The 19,353-nt window shown below is 53.0% G+C and overlaps 1 protein-coding gene and 1 pseudogene across 1 annotated transcript; one reads left to right on the forward strand and one right to left on the reverse strand.

Moving 5' to 3' along the window:
- The first annotated feature begins 3,671 nt into the window (after positions 1-3,671).
- On the forward strand, positions 3,672-4,553 carry LOC149356581 (uncharacterized; annotated as a pseudogene).
- A 48-nt stretch (positions 4,554-4,601) lies between these two features.
- On the reverse strand, positions 4,602-14,412 carry LOC149356582 (uncharacterized). The gene is made up of 7 exons (XM_089575369.1): positions 14,219-14,412; positions 12,777-13,470; positions 12,447-12,649; positions 12,140-12,324; positions 10,517-10,647; positions 9,991-9,993; positions 4,602-4,772 (listed from the first exon to the last, which is right to left on the reverse strand). Exons 2-7 carry the CDS (start codon positions 13,461-13,463, stop codon positions 4,602-4,604), a joined length of 1,380 nt encoding a protein of 459 aa, XP_089431495.1. The 5' UTR covers positions 13,464-13,470; positions 14,219-14,412.
- Between the last annotated feature and the right edge of the window lie 4,941 nt (positions 14,413-19,353).

The following is a 19,353-nucleotide window of genomic DNA, read 5'->3' on the forward strand; positions in this document are numbered from 1 at the left end:
GCTCACCGCGCTCTTCTCTTCTCTGCCACGTAATCCTCTTCTACCTGTCCCAGCGTTCCCCTCCGCACGCGCTCCTCGTGCTTTTTCTTCTTCTCCTCACAAACGACGCTGGGTGGCGCTGTCTCCTTACAGAAGGCCCCCTCTTCGGAAGTTTTTTCCAAGGGAAAGAACTCAACTTCAGGAGAGCGACCCCAGAAGCGTTCGACGATCGCACCACAGAACACCACACCACAGCGCGCACACTACACGCCACACATAATCCGATGGTCGTCAATGCTCGAAGCGTCCACAGACATTCGCACACACAGCACAGAGAGTATATGAAATGTCAACGTAAAGCGTCCATAGAGGGCGAAGAAACACGGAAGGCGTAAAAAGTAGATAGCCGACACTCAAAAACAAACATGAACAAACAAAAACAATTCCCACAAGAACAGGTGTGGGCTACATTCTTCCGTATTCCATTGTTCACATCAAACCACTTCACCGTCGCGAGAACTCTTTCAGCTAGTACTTCCGTTTTCTTTTGTGAAACCGTTTTCTCCAAACCGACCTCGGTCTCCGCCATGATTTTAGATGTTCCCGTCCTACGATGTTATTCACTCTGTTCTCCCTTGCCTTCGACACAGTCCGTTGACACATATCACACGATCTGACATAATTCTTAATGTCAGCCTGTACACCGGGCCAGTAAAACTCACTGAGCACCCTAGCTATTGTTTTCTGTATTCCTTGATGGCCGGATAATGCACTCTTATGCGCCAACTTAAGGACTTGCGTGCGTAAGCCCTTCGGTACCACCGCTTGCTCAACGACTCGGCCGGGACACACTTGGTATGTTCGGAAAAGAACACCGTCATCTGTATCAAAAGAGTGGGCGGTCTGTCCCTTGCCACGAAATATTTGTCCCAACTTCCTGCGACACACCTCTAAGGTCGGGTCTTTTTCCTGTTTGAGGCGAAACTCCGGCCGTGACAAGTGGAGTGTGTTCAGAGTGGGGCTTTTACTACTCTCTGAAACCTTTGCTGTCGCCGTAAAGGAAGGAACATCGACCGAACTCGTCATGGCAAGGGAAACTGCCTGATCAGTTAGAACTGGCGGGTCGATCGAGAATGGAGGTTTAGCGCCAGGGACATTGCCTATTATGATGTCGTACAGGGGTGCAGACAAGCACCGCGCGATGGCCTTACCGGAGAAATATGGAGAAGAAATCACCACCTCCGCTTCCGGAACTTCTACACGGGTCCCATTGGCCAAGAATAATGTAGCCTGTTTCCCTGTACGTGCCGCTGCCGGTATAAGGGACTCACGCACAACAATGCCGGTGTTGCCCGTATCCCGTAATACCTAACCGGGCTGGCCGAACACCTCACCGTGCCCCACGGGCATAGCAGTTTCCACCGGGTTGGAAGGACAGACCATCTCCCCTAACTGGCCCTCTACGCGCGTTACCTCTGCAGGGTTATCGGGATGTGAATATCGAGGTTTCATGCAACAGGCGGACTCCTCACGGTCTCCTGGTCTCTTAGCTTTGCATGACTGGGCATCATGTCCTACCTCGCGGCACCAGGTGCAATACAATTGCTTCGGCCTCGCCCGACAATCCGACGTCTTGTGCCCAGTCTTCTCGCAAAGAAAACACCGAAGGCGGGACTGTGGACCTGAAATCTAGTCTTTGGTTTTACCTATCGTGTGCTCCCCCTTTTCTTTAAAGACCAACAAGTTATTTTGCCGTTGTGCTTCGAGAAAATGATCGGCAGCCTCCGCCAGCTTGCAAACTGTCTTGCCCTCCCGCTCACGTAAGAAAACGGCTAAACGGGAATGACAGTTGTTCAGGAATTGCTCGCTCACGACCATATCGCGAACCACATCAAAAGTGCGGCCTTCCCCCCGCATCTCGACCCAACGGTCAAAGAAACTAAACAACCTGGCAGCATATTGCGAGGCCGTTTCGCCATCCTGGGGCTTGCTCTGGCGAAACTTTTCCCGGTACCCTTCCGCGGTGAACCTAAACCTCTGAAGCAAGGCAAGCTTCGCTTTGTCATAGTCCACTGAATCCTCAGGCGAGAGCCGACAGAAGACCCTAAGTGCTCCGCCACCAAGGCACAAGCTCAACGCCGTTGCCCACTTTTCTTTTGGCCAGCCCTGCCCCGTGGCCACATGCTCAAACCTCTTTAAGTAGGCATCGAGGTCATCCCGTGCCTCATTATACTGTGGTATGAGTGCGTGCGGGTTAATGGAGCTGGTCGATGAGACGCTACGCTCTCCACGGTCACTTGGAGGATTTGCGCTACCCTCCATGAGCCTTATTTGTAGCTGCAAGTTCCGCGCCTCTAACTCCAATTTCTGTTTCTCCGTCTCTAAATTCCGTGCCTCTAATTCCAATTTCTGCTTTGCAGCTTCATGCTCCGTCTCTAAATTCCGTGCCTCTAACTCCAATTTCTGCTTAGTAGCTTCTCGCTCTAACTCCAATTTCTGCTTCGCAGCTTCAGGCTCAGCGGCTCTCTTCCCGTGCCTTACGAAGCTCGTCCTCCACCCACGCTCGTAACTCCGCGCCGCACAAGCCCATGCGCTCGCCTAAAGCAACCAAATCTGACGCGCTCATACTGTGCCTAAATTAACACACCAGGCAAAGAAATAAAAACCGACCTCGTCCTGTCGTGGACGCCAAATTTGTGAGGATCTGTGGGAGATTGCAGGTTGTATTTTACACGAACACAAAAGTACAAACAATAAACGAGGCGGCTTTTATAGGAAAGGAAACCAATTTCAGTATGGGCGTGAAAAAAGGAAAGGAACAAGAGAGCAACGCAACAACACACGGGAAAAACACACGGGGGAACAGAACAAAGTGCTTACGAAAAATACAGGAAAAAGAAAGTCAAAAAGGAAAGGCACACTACTTGTCTCTCATACGAGCATCGAGCGGGGAGGACTGGCTGGGTGTCGGGCAGTCAGGGAGTCTCTGGGCGTTCCAGTGTCGATGCAACGCTACCGCAGCGTCGGCGTCTGTGGCTCCCAGCACGGTTCCCAGGTCTGGTATCCCGGAAAGGCCACGTAGGCACCAGAGGCGGCCTGTGTGGAGCAGCTGACGGATGGACGGAGAAGAGTGGCGCCTGTGCCTGGTGGTTGAGGCTTTTGACGACGGATGTGCAGGTCTGGTGGCCCGGATGTCTGCGGCTGAGGCCCAAGCCCGGAACTCGGGGAGCCAGCAGAACTCGTCCATGCCCGTCGCCCACCGCGCTCTTCTCTTCTCTGCCACGTAATCCTCTTCTACCTGTCCCAGCGTTCCCCTCCGCACGCGCTCCTCGTGCTTTTTCTTCTTCTCCTCACAAACGACGCTGGGTGGCGCTGTCTCCTTACACCTCTTCAGCAGTGTATGGAGCCTGAAGCTTGTTCTGTGTGCCCCAACCTAAAAGCGGAGCTTCAAGCCAAATGCGAGGAGCTTAAAGGCCTCTATGCTTATGTGACACATCTCAAGAGTTCTCTAGAAAAAGTGACACGTGAACTTCAAGAAAAAACGAAAGAGAGGTCTGAGGTAGCAACACAATGAAAATCTCCAGGAGCAGCTCGAAATGGCCAAACAGGAACTGCAAGAAGTTCAAGCACTCAATGAAAAATATGAACAAACCAGATTCACTGTTGACAGATTCAAGAATGACGACAGTAATATGCAGTTCTACACAGGGCTAATCAGCTACCAGAATTTTCACAAGCTGCTGTTGCTGTTAAAACCAGGTGAAAATGCATGCAATGTGTAGAACAAGAAGCTATGTCTGCCCAATGATGATGTGAGATGGCGTCCTCGCAAGCTTTCTGCAGAGGAAGAGCTATTCCTCACACTAGTGAAGCTCAGGACCGGATTTTTCCACCCAAATCTTGCACACATTTATGGCGTCTCTGTTAGTACAGTGTATAGAGTGTTTTCCAGCTGAGTGAACTTTATGTATCTACAGCTGGGAAAAGTTCCTGTGTGGGCGCCCCGAAGTGTGATTTACCGCCACATGCCTGCTGCTTTCCGTGACCGCTACCCTTCCCAAGAGTGATTATTGATGCCACAGAGATTGGATGTGAAGTATCAAGCCCCCTTGTAACGCAGTCTGGGACGTATTCAAACTATAAGTCAGCTAACACTTTCAAGGCGTGTGTCACCAGATGGTCTGTTGACTTTTGCGTCCGAACTTTTCATGAGGTCCCTCTCTGATAGAGAACTAGTAATCAGAAGTGGATTTCTCGACCAAACGTTCTCTCCTGGAGACTCGGTCATGGGCGATGAAGGCTTCAAAATCAATGACCTGTTGGAAGAAAAAGGGATTGGCCTGAATATTCCACCATTCCTGAGAAAGGACCAGTTTGAAAGGAAAGATGTTCAAGACACTCAAGATATTGCAGCATGTCGCATCCACGTCGAGAGACGAATACAGCGCATTAAGTGTTACCATATCTTTGACCGCATCATACCACTATCCCTTGGTCCACTGATAAATCAGATGTGGGGAGTCTGTGCAGTGCTAAGCAACATGCAAAGTCCTTTGATTGTAGAATCGCAATAACATTCTTCAGGTGTTTACTTCAAGCATGCCTGGAGCAGATGCATTTGTTCAGTGCCTTAGCTTCTTTACGTGGAAAGGCAACAAGGTATTAAAGGAGAAATCGTCCAACACACTCGCCATATTCTTCCACTTTTGAGCACAAAAACGTATCCTCTGCACAATGAGGAAGTGCGGGCCAAACACTATAAAGTCTGCCCATTGTGCATGGGTCACACCCATCTGACCATTGTAGGGTCTGCTCGCGGGCAGGTCAAATCTCGTGCCGCTCACCTCGGGTAGCCTCGGACCCCTTCTTCCCGAGTGGTGGGGCGGGGGGAGCGAGGCTAGGAGGAAGCCTTCTTAAGGCGCGACAGCGAAGGCTGGAGCTCTCTCTTGGACCAGCCCTGCCAGAGGACCACCTGACCCCGCTGCCCCACGACGACGACCGGCCCCCCTGATGTGAGATTAAACCTTTTCATACAAAGACCTGCCTCGAGTCACTGCCCGTGCGTCCCCGCGCAGAGGAGTCGCCCACAAATAATGGCGCCCAGCGTGCGGCTTTAATTAACACCTTGTGGACGATTTCTCTGCCGATTTTGGGACGTGCAGCCAGACTCGTGGCAGGCCCTCTTTGTTCGGGGCCACGCCGGACCGATAGGGTTAAGGAGCGGGTCAGGCGGAATGTTCGCGGGGTAGCGACTTGTGTAGTGTTGTAAATTTGTTAGGGGTTTTGTGTTATTTATGTAGTTTTCGGGCGTTTTCTGTTGTGTATTTCCGTGTGTTTGTAGATAGATTGTTGTGTATATGAATGTTCTTGTTGCCATGAGCAGTTAGCCGGTGCGGCCGGACAGTTAGCGCGAACTATGCCTCCCAGAAAGGATGTTTCAGCCACGGCTTTGGATGGCGGGGCAGCCGGTAGTGAGACGGCCGACGCGGCGGCCGTAATGGGGCAGGTGACTGAGATGTTTGCCGCATTAGCCCATCAGCTCGGTTCGGTGGCTGGCGCCAGCCAGGCCGCAGCATCGGTAGCATCGGCGACAACATCGCGCCCGCGGATAAATATGGAGGTCCCCTCCTTTTCCGGGTACACGGACGCGAAATCAGTCCACGAGTTTCTACAACAACTCGAGGACTACCAGACGGCTCTGGGCGCCCCAGATGACGTAATGCTAGGGCAGGTCCTGCCTGTAGCACTCGTCGAGAGCGCGGCGGCGCGATGGAGGCGCTGCCAGCCGACTTTCCAGTCGATGGCGGACTTCAAAGACCGTTTCCGCGCCGAGTTCTTGCTGCCTGATTATGAGCGCCGGATGCTGGAGGAGCTCGCGTTGCGCACCCAACACCCAGAGGAAAGCCTCCTCGAGTACGTACGCGCAATGCAAGAGCTGTACAAGAGGGCAGATCCGACGGCAACCGACCGAGATCAGGTTGCGCGTGTGATCAGGCAGTGCCATCCACGCTTCAAGCCGTATCTGCGGGGCCGCAGTTTTACAAACCTCGAGGCCCTAGCGCAGGAGGCCAAGGCCGTGCAGGCGGATTTACTGGCCGAACTGCGCTACCAGCCGCCCCCCAGGCCGGCCGAATCGCTAGAACCGGGATGCGCATGGGATGAAGGCCGAGAATATGCGATGAGGGCTCGGCGCCGAGGTAATGGCCGTGGAAAGGCAGGAGGAACCCCCTGTTGTCCCTCGCGCGCTGGACCCGTACGCATTCGAGCAGCGGCGTCGTGCCGGCCTCACACGCCGCGCGCCGAGCGAGCGTCAGGAAGGCGCGGAGAAAGGGGAGAGTCGTCCCCAACCGCTTCGTGGAACGAGGGGCCCTCCGTCCACGCGGCGGGTGAACGACCGGCTTTGCTGGAATTGCAACCAGCCCGGCCACATGGCACGCGAGTGCCAAGCTAGGCGTATGCAGGGAAACGCCAGACGCTGGCGGTGATGTCTGGTGGCACCGGCCTTTCACCGTCAGCGGGAGAATTTCATGGTTGTCAAGGCGCTAGTCAGGAAAAGAACTCCCGCGCCGGCGACCGGGAGGCCTTTGTCCCGCTCGCCTGTAGAGCTCAGGGAGTCGTTCCGTGTTCAAGCCCATTTATGCTAGTGCAGTTAGCGGGTCGACGCTACTCTGCACTCGTAGACACGGGCTCAACGCTGTCACTGGTCGGTGACGAGGTGTACGAGGTCTGCCGGATAGGTAACATCCCTGTCAGACCGGCCGAAACCCCGTTAAGCTTAGCAGCTGGGGCGGCAAAGACAAAGGGAGCAGTGCGTCTTACGATGCGCTTTGACGGCAGAAAGCGGAGACATCGCTTCGTCTATCTGCCTGGCTTGTCGATACCAGTAATTCTGGGAAGGGATTTTCTCTCGAGCGAAGGCATTGTGCTCGACATGGGGGAGAATGGCTATCGTTACAGCCAGCTCGCCCCCCTCATTCCCTTCGAAAGCGCATCCTTGCCCGGCTGTCCTGCACAAAAGGTGGGTGTCCTCACCTGTGCGACAGAAAGGCAGGGGAGCTCCCTCGAGATGCTGAGAGACGGTGGCCCGTTAGAAGCGATTATTGCGTCTTTCTCAGGACCCAGTAGTCAGCGCCGAAGGCTCGCGGAAACTTTACTCCCGTTTTCGGATTGCTTCACAGAGAAACCGGGCAAAACCGACCTGCTTCAGCACGAGATTCAGACGGGTGATACGCGCCCTTTCAGGTGTAACCCGAGGCCGTTAAGTGCGCATAAGAGGCAGCTTCTCGACTGTGCCCTTGACGAGATGATTGATACCGGTGCGGTGAGACCCTCACAAAGTCCCTGGCCGTCACCAGTGGTTCTAGCACCGAAGAAAGATGGATCGGTCAGGCTGTGTGTTGATTATCGTAAGCTCAACTCACTGACGCCTACGGTTGCGTACCCTTTTCAGTCGATCGAGGCTGTGATGTACGCGTTAGGGAACGCGAGGTTCTTCACAGTCCTAGATGCAAGCAGAGGGTACCTGCAGATTGAGGTGGCCGAAGGTGACATCGAGAAAACCGCATTCACCTGCCACCGCGGGCTCTTCGAATTTACTCGACTCCCGTTTGGTTTGTCTAACGCCCCGAGCACGTTCATGCGACTGATGGACATAGTGCTGGGCGATGCAAGGTTCAACTACGCCATGGCGTACCTCGACGACGTTGTGATATTCTCACAGTCGTTCGAGGAGCACCTCATTCACCTGAATTCCGTTCTCGATAGAATGAGACGTGCCGGTCTAACCATCAATCCAAAGAAAGTGCAGTTGGCATCGAAGAGAGTGAACCTCTTGGGCTTTGTCGTGGATGATGGCACACTGAGACCGAATGATGACAAACTGCAGGCAATTCTGAACTACCCCTGCCCCATGGATGTGAAAAGCTTGCAGAGGTTTTTGGGTATGGTTGCGTTCTACAGGCAATTCATCCCGCGCTGTTCGGAGCTTGCAAGGCCGCTGAATCTGCTGTTGCGTAAAGGCTCGAAGTGGGTCTGGGGCAAGGAACAGAGTGACGCATTTGTTGCCTTGGCTCGCGCGATAGCGAATACCGCTAGTCTGCGCCTCCCCGACCTGAACAAGCAGTTTGTCTTGCAGACAGACGCTAGTGACTACGGTGTTGGAGCTGTTTTGTTATAGGAACACGAGGGCAAACTGCGCCCTGTCGCGTTCGCTAGTCGCACGCTCACATCGGCGGAGCGGAATTACTCCGTGACCGAAAAGGAATGCCTGGCGATCATGTTCGCATTGTCGAAGTTCGACATGTACCTAGACGGAGCGGTCTTCACCGTGCAGACAGATCATCAGGCATTGTCTTGGTTAAAGAGGCTCAAGAACCCCGCAGGCAGACTCGCGAGATGGGCGCTGACGTTGCAACGTTACGCGTACGCCATCGAGTACCGCCGGGGCAGCTTGAACAAGGTGGCCGATGCTTTATCGCGCGCACCGTGGAATGCTGGCGGAAGCGCTTCAGAGGCGCAGCCCAGCTTTGTAAAAAGCGGCGTCACCGCTGTTGGAGAGGAAGAGAGGGCGGACGGGAGTGTCGCGCCCGGTTTGGAGAAAGAGGAGACGGACAAAGGTCCCGCACGGTGCTGTGACGGAAGGGAAACACAGCAGCTCGCGGCGGCGACCGCTCGCCTGCCTAGGAGCGAGGCAGAAAGAAATCTGTCTTGGGGAGTAGCGGTCAGTAGAGAAGAGCTGATCGAGGCCCAGAAAGCAGACGGTCTTTGCCAGCGGGTGCTGAAGGAGCTTGCGAGCAGCGCAGCTTGCACCGGGAACGCTGAGGGCAAGTACGACGCGTATCTGCTGGGCTATGATGGCTTGCTGCTCCGCTATATTCCCCAACTTGACGAGGAAGAGGCGATAGCATCCCCTTTCCGAGTCGTGGTCCCGAGAAGGTTGCGGAAACGGTTCCTGCAGTACTTCCATGACTCAGCGCTGGCAGGCCATGGCAGCGGCAGTAAGACTTACGACAAGTTATGCCGTGTCGCGACCTGGCCAGGCATGAGAAAGGATGTGCTGGGATACGCCCGTACCTGCCCGGTATGCCAGGTAGCCAAGCCTCGGGCGGGCAAGCCCGCTGGCATGATGAAGGCGGTAGTTAGCAACTACCCGTGGCAAGTGGTCGCGTGCGATATCATGGGACCCCTCCCTCGGTCCGCGCGCGGAAACCAATTCATCCTGGTAATAACGGACCACTATTCCAAGTGGGTTGAGGTTTTCCTCCTTAGGAAGCTTGTGTCGGAACGAATTTGGGAAAAACTGTTGGAGACTTTCACTCGTTTCGGTTTCCCTTCCGACCTGATTACAGACAATGCTTCTTATTTCACAAGCAAAGTCTTTGTAGACTCTTGTCGGGCGCTTCAAATCCGCCACAGGAGAACGAGTCCCTACCACGCTCAGAGCAACATAACCGAGCGGGTGAATCGAAATCTGACGAGCATGCTGGTCGCGACGACCGAGCAGCACAGAGATTGGGACGCGCGGCTGTCCGAACTGGCGTTCGCTACAAGGACAACCGTGAACAGGTCAGTGGGTATTACACCCGCTTACTTGAATTTTGGGAGAGAGATCGCTTTTCCGCTAGAGAATGCCCTACTCGACGCGGCGGGGCGGCCATCTCTTACGGAGCGGCCATCTCTTACTGCACGCGGTCCAGGTGGCGGGACCAGGCGCAGCCCCTTCGCGGCGGTGACCTCCAGGAAGTGCCGCTGCCTTTCCGCGGCCTGACTCTGGAGGAGAGGGACCAGGAGCCCCCGGCCGTGTATAATGACGAGGAGCGGGCCGGCCTGTGTTCCCTCTGCGGCACACTTGTTGTGCACCGGCCCCGCCACGAGGCCGGTGCGCTGCATAGAGCGCGCAGGGAGGCGGCGGAAAAGCGCTTGGCGGCTGCAGCACCTTCCCCCGCTGCGCCACTGCAGAGGGGCAGCCCGGAGGAGGCGGCCCTCCGCATCCTCCAGTCCAGCCGCCCAGACTTGCTGTCCCCGGCGGCCGAGGAGCTTTGGAGGGCGCTGCCGGCAGGGCCCCCAGTGGAGCCAGGCGCCTCGCTCCCCCAGGCGGCTCGTGAGGAGCCCATCCAGCTAGCGGTGAGCGGCCCCCCGGCGAGCACCCCTCCCCCCTGCGACGACTCTATGGATAACGACCCGGACCCGGAGGTCATCGAACGCCTACTGGCGGACCCCGGGACGGACGTTTGAGGGGGGGGGGGAGGAGATGTAGGGTCTGCTCGCCGGCAGGTCAAATCTCGCGCCGCTCACCGCGGGTAGCCTCGGACCCCTTCTTCCCGAGTGGTGGGGCGGGGGGAGCGAGGCTAGGAGGAAGCCTTCTTAAGGCGCGACAGCGAAGGCTGGAGCTCTCTCTTGGACCAGCCCTGCCAGAGGACCACCTGACCCCGCTGCCCCACGACGACGACCGGCCCCCCTGATGTGAGATTAAGCCTTTTCATACAAAGACCTGCCTCGAGTCACTGCCTGTGCGTCCCCGCGCAGAGGAATCGCCCACACCATGCACCTGCATAAAGTGGTCGTGGTCCTCCCTGAGAGCAGGCGTGCAGTTCTCGTCAAATTTCACAAAGAAATCTTCACACAAAATGTCTTCCTTTTTGGCATCTCGCAGAGAATATGGGCATTTAAATATTTAAATATCAGCACGGTTTTCGCAAGGGATTTTCTTGCGACACTCAGCTCGCCGGATTTACAAACGACTTATTTACTTCTTTAGATGTCGGAATTCAAGTCGATGCTTTGTTTTTAGATTTTTCAAAAGCATTTGATCGGGTTCCCCACCATAGACTACTTCTCAAGCTATCGCACCTTAATATTCACCCTCAGGAACTAGCATGGATTAAAGACTTCCTTTCATCTCGCGCTCAGTTCACTCTGTTAATGGTTCTAACTCTACAATGGCCCATGTCACATCTTGTGTGCCTCAGGGGAGTGTGCTTGGTCCCCTGCTCTTTCTAATATTTATTAATGACTTGCCAAATTGCATTTCTTCACAAATTAGACTGTTTGCTGACGACTGTGTTGTGTATCGAACCATTACAAATGACTGTGACAGACAATCCTTACAAACTGACCTCGATTCTATTAACACTTAGTGTCAGTTATGGCTTATGAGCCTAAATCCCTCTAAGACAAAGCTCGTCTCCTTTACTAGAAATTCTTATCGCATACCAACCGCATACTCTCTTAATGACATAACAGTTGAGACAAATTCCACTTACAAGTATCTAGGAGTTCACCTTCAATCAGGCTTAACCTGGAACTATCATATTAACTTGATTCTATCAGCTGCTAACCGTTCTCTTGGCCTTTTAAAACGTAACCTTCGACATGCTCCGGCGCATGTGCGTAAACTTGCTTATATTACATTAATTCGACCTAAAATTGAGTACGCCTCCGCCATATGGGACCCAGATCAAGCCTACATCAAAGATAACATAGAATCCCTGCAAAACCGTGCTGCTCGTTTCATTTATTCTGACTACTCACGTTTTACTAGCGTCACGGCTTTAAAAGCTCGTGCTGTACTTGACAGCCTTTCCCATCGTCGTAAACAGGCTCGCTTAACTATTTTCACAAAATTTACCATCATCCGTCGCTTCACGACGATTTCTTTCACTTACCCTCAGCAGTGTTTTCACACCGTGACCATCCTTTCAAAATCAAACGCATCACATGTCGCAATTCAAGTTATGCTAAATCATTTATACTTAAAACCATTATTGATTGGAACCGGCTGCCTTACACAATCGCAACTGAAACGAATGCGACATCATTTCATGAACTTTTAAAAAATCAAAGCCATGTGTAGTTTTCTTCTAGTTTTGTTCTGCTCACCGCAATGTGTTCGAGTTTTGCTTTTCGTTCTGTTTATTCCGTTGTTTTCATCTTTGTGTTTTCTTTTCTTGTTTTTTTTTATTTTGTGTCTTGTTGTTCCGCCACATTTCGATTCTTGCTGACTACCAGTTATTGCTCTTTTCTTGCTTCTTTTTTTTGCCCTGTTACTCATGTTAATGTTCCTTCTATGTATTCAAGTTGAAATTTTTACCACCCCCTATGTAATACCCTCGTGAAGAGGGCCTTTAGGGGTATCTTGAAATAAATAAATAAATAAATTTAACTTCAACAGTGCCCCACGGGAAAGGCTCGTAAGGGTCAAAGGCAATGGCGTCAGGTGATGCTCCAAGCCACGGTTTCTCTGGATCCACGAAAAGGCCGCAGTTCATCACCTCCACAGGATGGCCAGCTGAAGCCATTGTTTCCTTGTATCGCAAGAGTGCGTCGCTTTCGTTAGCGATTCCATACCTGAAATAAAGCAAACATGTTACATAAGGAACGCCAGACTGTCTTTCTCTGGCTACGTACACTATGGCTGCGTAGGGTATGTGCACTGCCCAATTACAATTAATTTCAAAATATGCACATACCTAACAGCCCTAACACGAGACAAGTCCTTCGTAGCAGTCAGGTTGGTCAGTCCCTTCTCTGTCCACTGCTTGCGGTTCATCACAACTCCAAAATTAGATGCTGTCAAGCGGTAGGCTCGTGCCCGCATCCACGTTGGGCTCAGCCTTTGTTTCCTTGAAGCTTTCTCTAGTTGCTGGGCCTCAGCTGGTGTCACAACTATCCCCTAAAAATAAAATAAATTTTAGCTTTTGTAATTACTGCAGACAAAGCACATGCCACAAGCACCACTACGTTTTAAGAGATGGAATGTTTTTACTACAAGGAACAAAAAACAGGTCTAAGAAAAATACCCTGAGTATTGATGCAGTAGGTCCATCCACTCCATCAGGAATCACCCAAGGTGTGATGCCACAGAAGCACTCAAAGGGTTGTGGTGTCTCCCACAGCTGTTGTTGCTTCTTTTTTAGCTCTTCAGACAGTAGAACAGAAAATCCATGTGGCTCGAGTGACTGCTGGTAGCTCAGCAGGCAGCCCTTTATACGCTTGCCATATTTGGTATCGACAGCCTCACTGTAGTCGGCAGCTTGCAGAACAGCTGCAAAGTGTTCCATCCCTTCCAGTGTACTTATTGCATCTGCAAAATCTTTTATGTCTTTTTGCTGCTGCTCGATAGATTCATTTGCAACATGACCCTCGTACACCTTTGAGGTACGCGGAATGGATTGCCCACCTTCTGTGACTTTTCTCCAGTCAATTCTTTGTACGCTGGTTCCACGTAGAGGGTTTCGCCTTGGCACTCGCCACTGCTGAGGCAAATCAGTTGGGGACAGGTGTTGTGGCGCCTCCAAAAACCCCTTTTCCTGCAGCAGTGCCACAATCCTCAGCACGGCTTGCAAGTGGTTGCAGACATACTTCCCAGCAGCACACCCACACTGGCCACCAAGCACGTCACCTAGCCGCGACAAGGCTGCTGAAACAGCATACGGTGGCTGTGTTTTCTTTTGGCTTCTATAGCAGCTGGCCCTCACGAACACCATGTTGTTTCTGAAATAAAAATAACACCTACGTCAGCGTTTGTTGCGTGATTAAAACAGACTCGTCTGATACAGTATCAAAGCATTAAAAAAATGAGCAAAACAATGATGAGAACAAAGTCCACTGCACAGCTCGCAGTACTGCTTCGCGTTATCGCCTTGTTGTGGTCTTACTCGAAGTGCACTACATGCTTGCAGCCCGAAGCAGTACGCTCATCGTGTGCTTGATGTAGACGGTACTCGAGCGGTGTGCTGCCAAGCAGACGAAGTGACACTTTATCGCAGCTGTTTTACTAGTAGTACCGTGTCGGCGCTTGCGCTGTTCTCGCGCCTACTCGGCTGCGCTCGAGCGGATGTATCGGCATAAATCAATACCTGCTTCAGAACTACGTTGTATTTTCTCGACACGGTAACACTAGTCTATGATGACATGCTTCCTAGAACTAAATACCCTACACGGCAGGCTACACAACGGCCACATCACGATCTCTACGCGCAGCTTGAAAACCCAGAAAATGAGACAACAAACGTGTACCACGCACGCAGGACAGGTCCGCAACCCCCGCAGCTTAATCGTATTTAATCATGCACCCACTTTTTATCCTGGCATTCAAAACAACACGTATTTAAAAAAAAGCAAGATAGTGTCACTGCAACTGGCGCATTAACAACGCAGCATGGCTTTCAAAGGCCACTTAATATTCGGTTTTAACAGCTTTTAAAGCGCCAAAACGAAAAAAGAAAAAAAAGTTACTTACGTTGTGCACGAATAGTTTGCCAACACAGATGATGCAACGACTTAGCTCTCGGTGGCAAGCTTGTACGCCTTTCGTTGGCATTTCGTCGTCGCCGTCAACCGCAACACGTACGCTTCAGTATGCTCACTGCGAAGCGCCGGCAAATCCGCGAGGTTTTTTACCCAGGCACACACTGGGTAAACAATGTCGCTCATTGCGATGGAGTGCACTACGAAAATATGCCTTCGCAGCAGCAGCAGCAGCGGCTTGGCAATAAAAGCGGGTGATGTAATCGGCTCGGCGCTCAGCAAGCAACGCGTAGTCAAGGGTTTGCCAACCAGCAGAATGCGAGGCCGCCGAGGCTTCCCCTAATATGGCAGAAGCCTTCCCAGGGTGCTTTTCGAAATCGAAACCGAAACCGTTTATCACCGACAGGTGGCGTATTTTTGCACGGGGACTATTCCATCCCAGTGGAGATGTGCCCTCCACGTGCGCTCTCTTCCTGCGAACATGAAATGAGAGCACCATAATAGCCGGTGCCTGGCTCGGTCGGCAGCCCTGGCCCGCCACTATGGATCAAAACCCAGCGTATTCTAAGTGGAAGCCTCCGGCCCCCACCATGCGAGGTGGTACACGACCACAGCCGTCCACCAATCCAAAACAGCGAACAAACGGCCTTACTTTCCGAGTCCGTAATATAACACACGCGGAGCGTTGGCTGCATCTCATCCTACTTCAAAAACAGTTATTTCCGACTCGCGAGGGGGGTGTCGGGACGTCGAGCAGGGCTGGGTACCGTAGCTAGCCTACCGCCTTCTCCAAAACAGCGTGTACACCGGCGACCTCGCTCACCGACACATGGGCTGCTGCTCACATGGGCCTTGATAAAAATGAGGGAGCTGACGCCACCACCCGCGCGCTCTCACCGGATATTCTCCTCCGACCCCGACGATCAGGAACTCGAATTGACTCCAGCTTAGACGAATACGCTTGCCAAATTGATGAACGAGTTAAGGAGGAAGAGGTTCGCCACGCGACAGCTTCTGCTGCCGCGCGGCCGGCCTAAAGAGACGGTCCGGCTCCACACCCTCTCTAACGCCTGCATGGCACACGACACCTTCAGTGATGGTGAGACCACGCACTAGCCTCATCATCTAGTAGTGAAACTGTCGAGGCTATGTTTCCAAGCGGGAACTGGTTCACCACTTCCTATAGCTCGGCAGACGGCCCCGACAAGCTCGCGCGGCAAGAGCCGTCCAGTCCCCTTACCCTACCCAGCTACCTGCCAATCGTCTTATTTCTCCTACACCCCTTCGGGTTCAATTCCTTGTATGCCGTGCGCTCACTACCATCTCCCACCCATTATACGTAGGACACCCCCACTCCCAACACCCCCAAGGGGCACAGGGGATGGCTCGCAGCTCAACAGACCGGCTTCTCCCTTCTGGCAGACTCCACCACCTCTACTCGCATTGGGAACAGCATCTGCGCCGACACTACTCCCGACCACACCTGCACCCACCGCCTCCCTCACGCTGCGTATTGTAACACCCATGGAAATCTGATTAATGATCACTATATTATCGAGATTCTCCTACAAGCAAGCCAAACACGCACACCCCCTCGTGGTGCTATCATCACCAATTGGGACTCGTTTCGCATCTCACGAGCAGCTTGTACTCTAGACGCCGTATCAGACATAACTACTTGACCAACCAACTCCAGCGTAACGTCCGCACCGTGACTAACCCCCTCCCAGACAATTGCCCTGCAGACGCATTGGAATCCCATCTCCTACATCTATGGGAGGTCAAGGCTGGCCACGAGCGGAGGTGGCGGTGCCAGCCGACTACTTCAACGAATGCTGGATGCGTGGCTCCCTCCCACCTCATTGGAAAGACGCTAAAGGGGTTTTTATTCCTAAATCCGGCAAACCACTGCTCCCCGATAGCCTCCGTCCCATCTCCCTTATGTCGTGTGTGGGCAAGCTCACGGAGCACGTTCTCAACACCCGGCTCAGCCGGTATCTGGAGAAAAACAACCTCATGCCTTTGTGCATGTTTGTTTTCCGCCCAGGCTTGTCCACCCAGACATATCCACCCAGGACGCCTTTCTACAACTCAAAGACCACATCCTTTACACCTCCGCGGGCGACACCAAGGCTATCCTCTGTGTCGACCTGACAAAAGCTTTTGACAACGTTACCCACGCAGCCGTCCCAGGAGGCCTCCACGCCCTAGGCGCAGGCCCGCGGATGTAACTTTACATCCGCAACTTCCTTCCGAAAGTACAGCAACACTCACCTTGGGTGATCACCAGCTCCCCGGTGTCTGACTGGAAGCACGGAGAACGCCTCAGGGTGCTGTGCTGTCCCCTATCCTCTTCGACATGGCCCTTGTCAAACTTCCCCACCAACTCGCCCAAGTTCCCTACATACATTTCAGCTTCTATGCTGACGACATCACCGTTTGGGTCAATCGAGGCAGTGATGGCGACATTGAACACAACCTACAGTCGGCACTCAACATCATCGACTCGTACGTGCACGCGCGCGGCCTAGCCTGCTCCCCTTCCAAATCAGAATTCCTCCTTTATCGCCCCAGGCCGCACTACCCCGCCACCCGCCCATCTCACTTACGCTAGAGAAACACCCCATGCCCCTAGGCTCAAAAATTCGCATCTTGGGCCTCGTCCTTCACTACCACGGCGCGGACGGCAACACCATCCAAGCTCTCCAGACACATACCCAGTAAGTCTACCGTCTAATCCGGCGCGTGGCGCACCGGCGCGAAAGGTCTCTGAGAGCGGAAACTCTCTGCCTCACCCAAGCCTACATCACGAGCCGCACGGCGTATTCATTCCCCTACCTCCCCCTAAATAACAAGAAGCGGGACCGCATCAACGCGCTCCACAGCAACTGCACGAAGGTCGCCCTCCGCCTACCCCCCAGCACTTCTACTGCCCGGCTCCTCAACGTTGGTGCCCACAACACGTTGGAGGAGCTGGCAGAAGCCACTCCAGCAGCACAGCTGACTCGCGTGTCGGGTACCCCGGCAGGCCGCACTCTACTCTGTCAGCTAGGCATCGCCCCGATCACCCATCCTGCCGAGGAGCCCCCCCCCCCCCCCCTACCTCCAGACCTAGACTCCCATCTCATATTCCCTCCCATCCCTAAGAACATGCACTCCGGGCACGACGGAGAACGCAGGGCAGTCCGCGCCAAAGCCCTGCACAATCTGTACGGCGACAGTTCCAAGGTAGCCTACGGGAACCCGGCAGCGTACTCGTCGGGCTCCCGCATAGTCCTCACCGTCGCTAACAATCAGGCCCGATTAATCGCGTGAGGCTCCATCACCACAGACGAATCACGAATCCCAGAAGAAGAAGCCATTGCGGACGCTCGCATCTTCACCTCTGGCACCATAATTCTCTCCGGCTCGAAATCCGCCCTATCCAATTTCGCTAAAGGCCTGGTATCCCGCACCACGGCTCGTCTTCTACGCCTCTTGCACCCCACTCGGCCGTAACCCTTATCTGGACCCCTGCGAAGCAGGCCTCCCGGGTAACGAGGAGGTCCACTCCCTCGCCCGAGGTCTCCAATTCCGGGCTGAAGTTGTACCCCTCCGCCATCCCAGGAGCGTCTGCTTACCTTGAGATATCCTTACCCATTACCGAGATAGCCGGCGCGTTTACGCACCGCCGGCTTCTTTCCTAACCCTAACCCACGCCTCCCACTGGCGCCGATCCGGATCCGTACTGCTTCCTACCCTATTCTTCTTCATGCCTGCTACCCCTATCAGTTTCTCTCCTTCTGTAAGCTGTGCGGGACACTGGAAGATTTTATTCGCATTTTCCTCACATGCTCCACCTTACAATTTTTTTAGCATCAATCTTTGCGAGAATTATTATTTGATGCAACCCATAATCTGGAATCCTTGGAGCATTGAAAGAAAATATTCCGGAGTGAGTAAATTGAAAAAACTGTATTTCACTAACGGCATATTTTTTAAAACTTAATTTGCAGAAGCGGTGTGCTTTCCTGCCTACCATGACACAAGTTCTAATCTGGGCTCATTCGAGGACAACGACCAGCATGGAAGGGCGGTGAACACTACCAGGAAAGATCCCTAACACCTTTATTCACTGATGGATCAGAATTCAGTTCAGCGCGAGCCACCTGCATTGAAAGGAGATGTGTTCAGCTGCCCCTCCTGCGCCTATGTTTCAGCGAACTTTGCAGATGTTTCGAGGCACATGCACCTTGAGACCTGAGTAAAGCCATTGAAATGGTGCAAGGACCCAGCGGTATTTGCGAAGTGCGACTGTAACAGAGATATCTGGTGCCAGACAGGGGTTGACAGCAAGATTGTCTTCTGTGCCCTTTTAGAACTGAAGACTCTACAACGCTATCTGGACCCGACCGTACGCAGACTTGCGAAAGCCCCTTAAATTGCGACACGTGTCCTTTTAAGGCTACAGGCTCCACAAATGTCACTCTACAGGATAGTACGCAGACTGGCGAAAGCCCCTTAAGTTGCGGCACGTGTCCTTTTTCAACTGCAGACTCCGGAAATGTCGCTCAACACGATAGTACGCAAACTGGCGGGAGCCCCTTAAATTGCGAAACGGGTCCTTTTTCAACTGCAGAGTCTAGAAATTTCACTCACATCACAGTGCGCACGTCGATGAGAAACCCTCAGAGTGCGATATAGAAACTCTTAAAACTGTAGACTCTTTAGCCTCAACTCGGTACAAACGTAGGCGCACTATTGAAAAACCTTTTAAGTGCGAGATGTGCCCTTTCTCAAGTGCACATTTTTCATACTTAATTCAGCGCAAGCGCATTCACACGGGGCAGGAACCCTTCATTTGCGACATTTGCACTTTTACAACTGCGCGCTCTGACAGTCTAGCTGTGCACAAGCGAAAGCATACTGGCGAAAAACCGTTCAAGTGCAATATGTGCCCTTCTAAAAGTGCGGACTTTTCTAGCTTAACTCGACACAAGCGTACGCACACTGGAGAAAGGCCCTTCAAGTGCGAGAAGTGCCCTTTTAAAACTGCACATTTTTCAGCTTTAACTCGGCACAAGCGTGCCCACACAGGGGAAAGACCCTTTCAGTGCGATGTGTGACCCTTTACAAGTGCAGTCCAGT

The sequence above is a fragment of the Amblyomma mixtum genome, chromosome 3 (genome assembly GCF_055824585.1).
Source record: "Amblyomma mixtum isolate Tamu chromosome 3, ASM5582458v1, whole genome shotgun sequence".
Classification (NCBI taxonomy): domain Eukaryota; kingdom Metazoa; phylum Arthropoda; class Arachnida; order Ixodida; family Ixodidae; genus Amblyomma; species Amblyomma mixtum.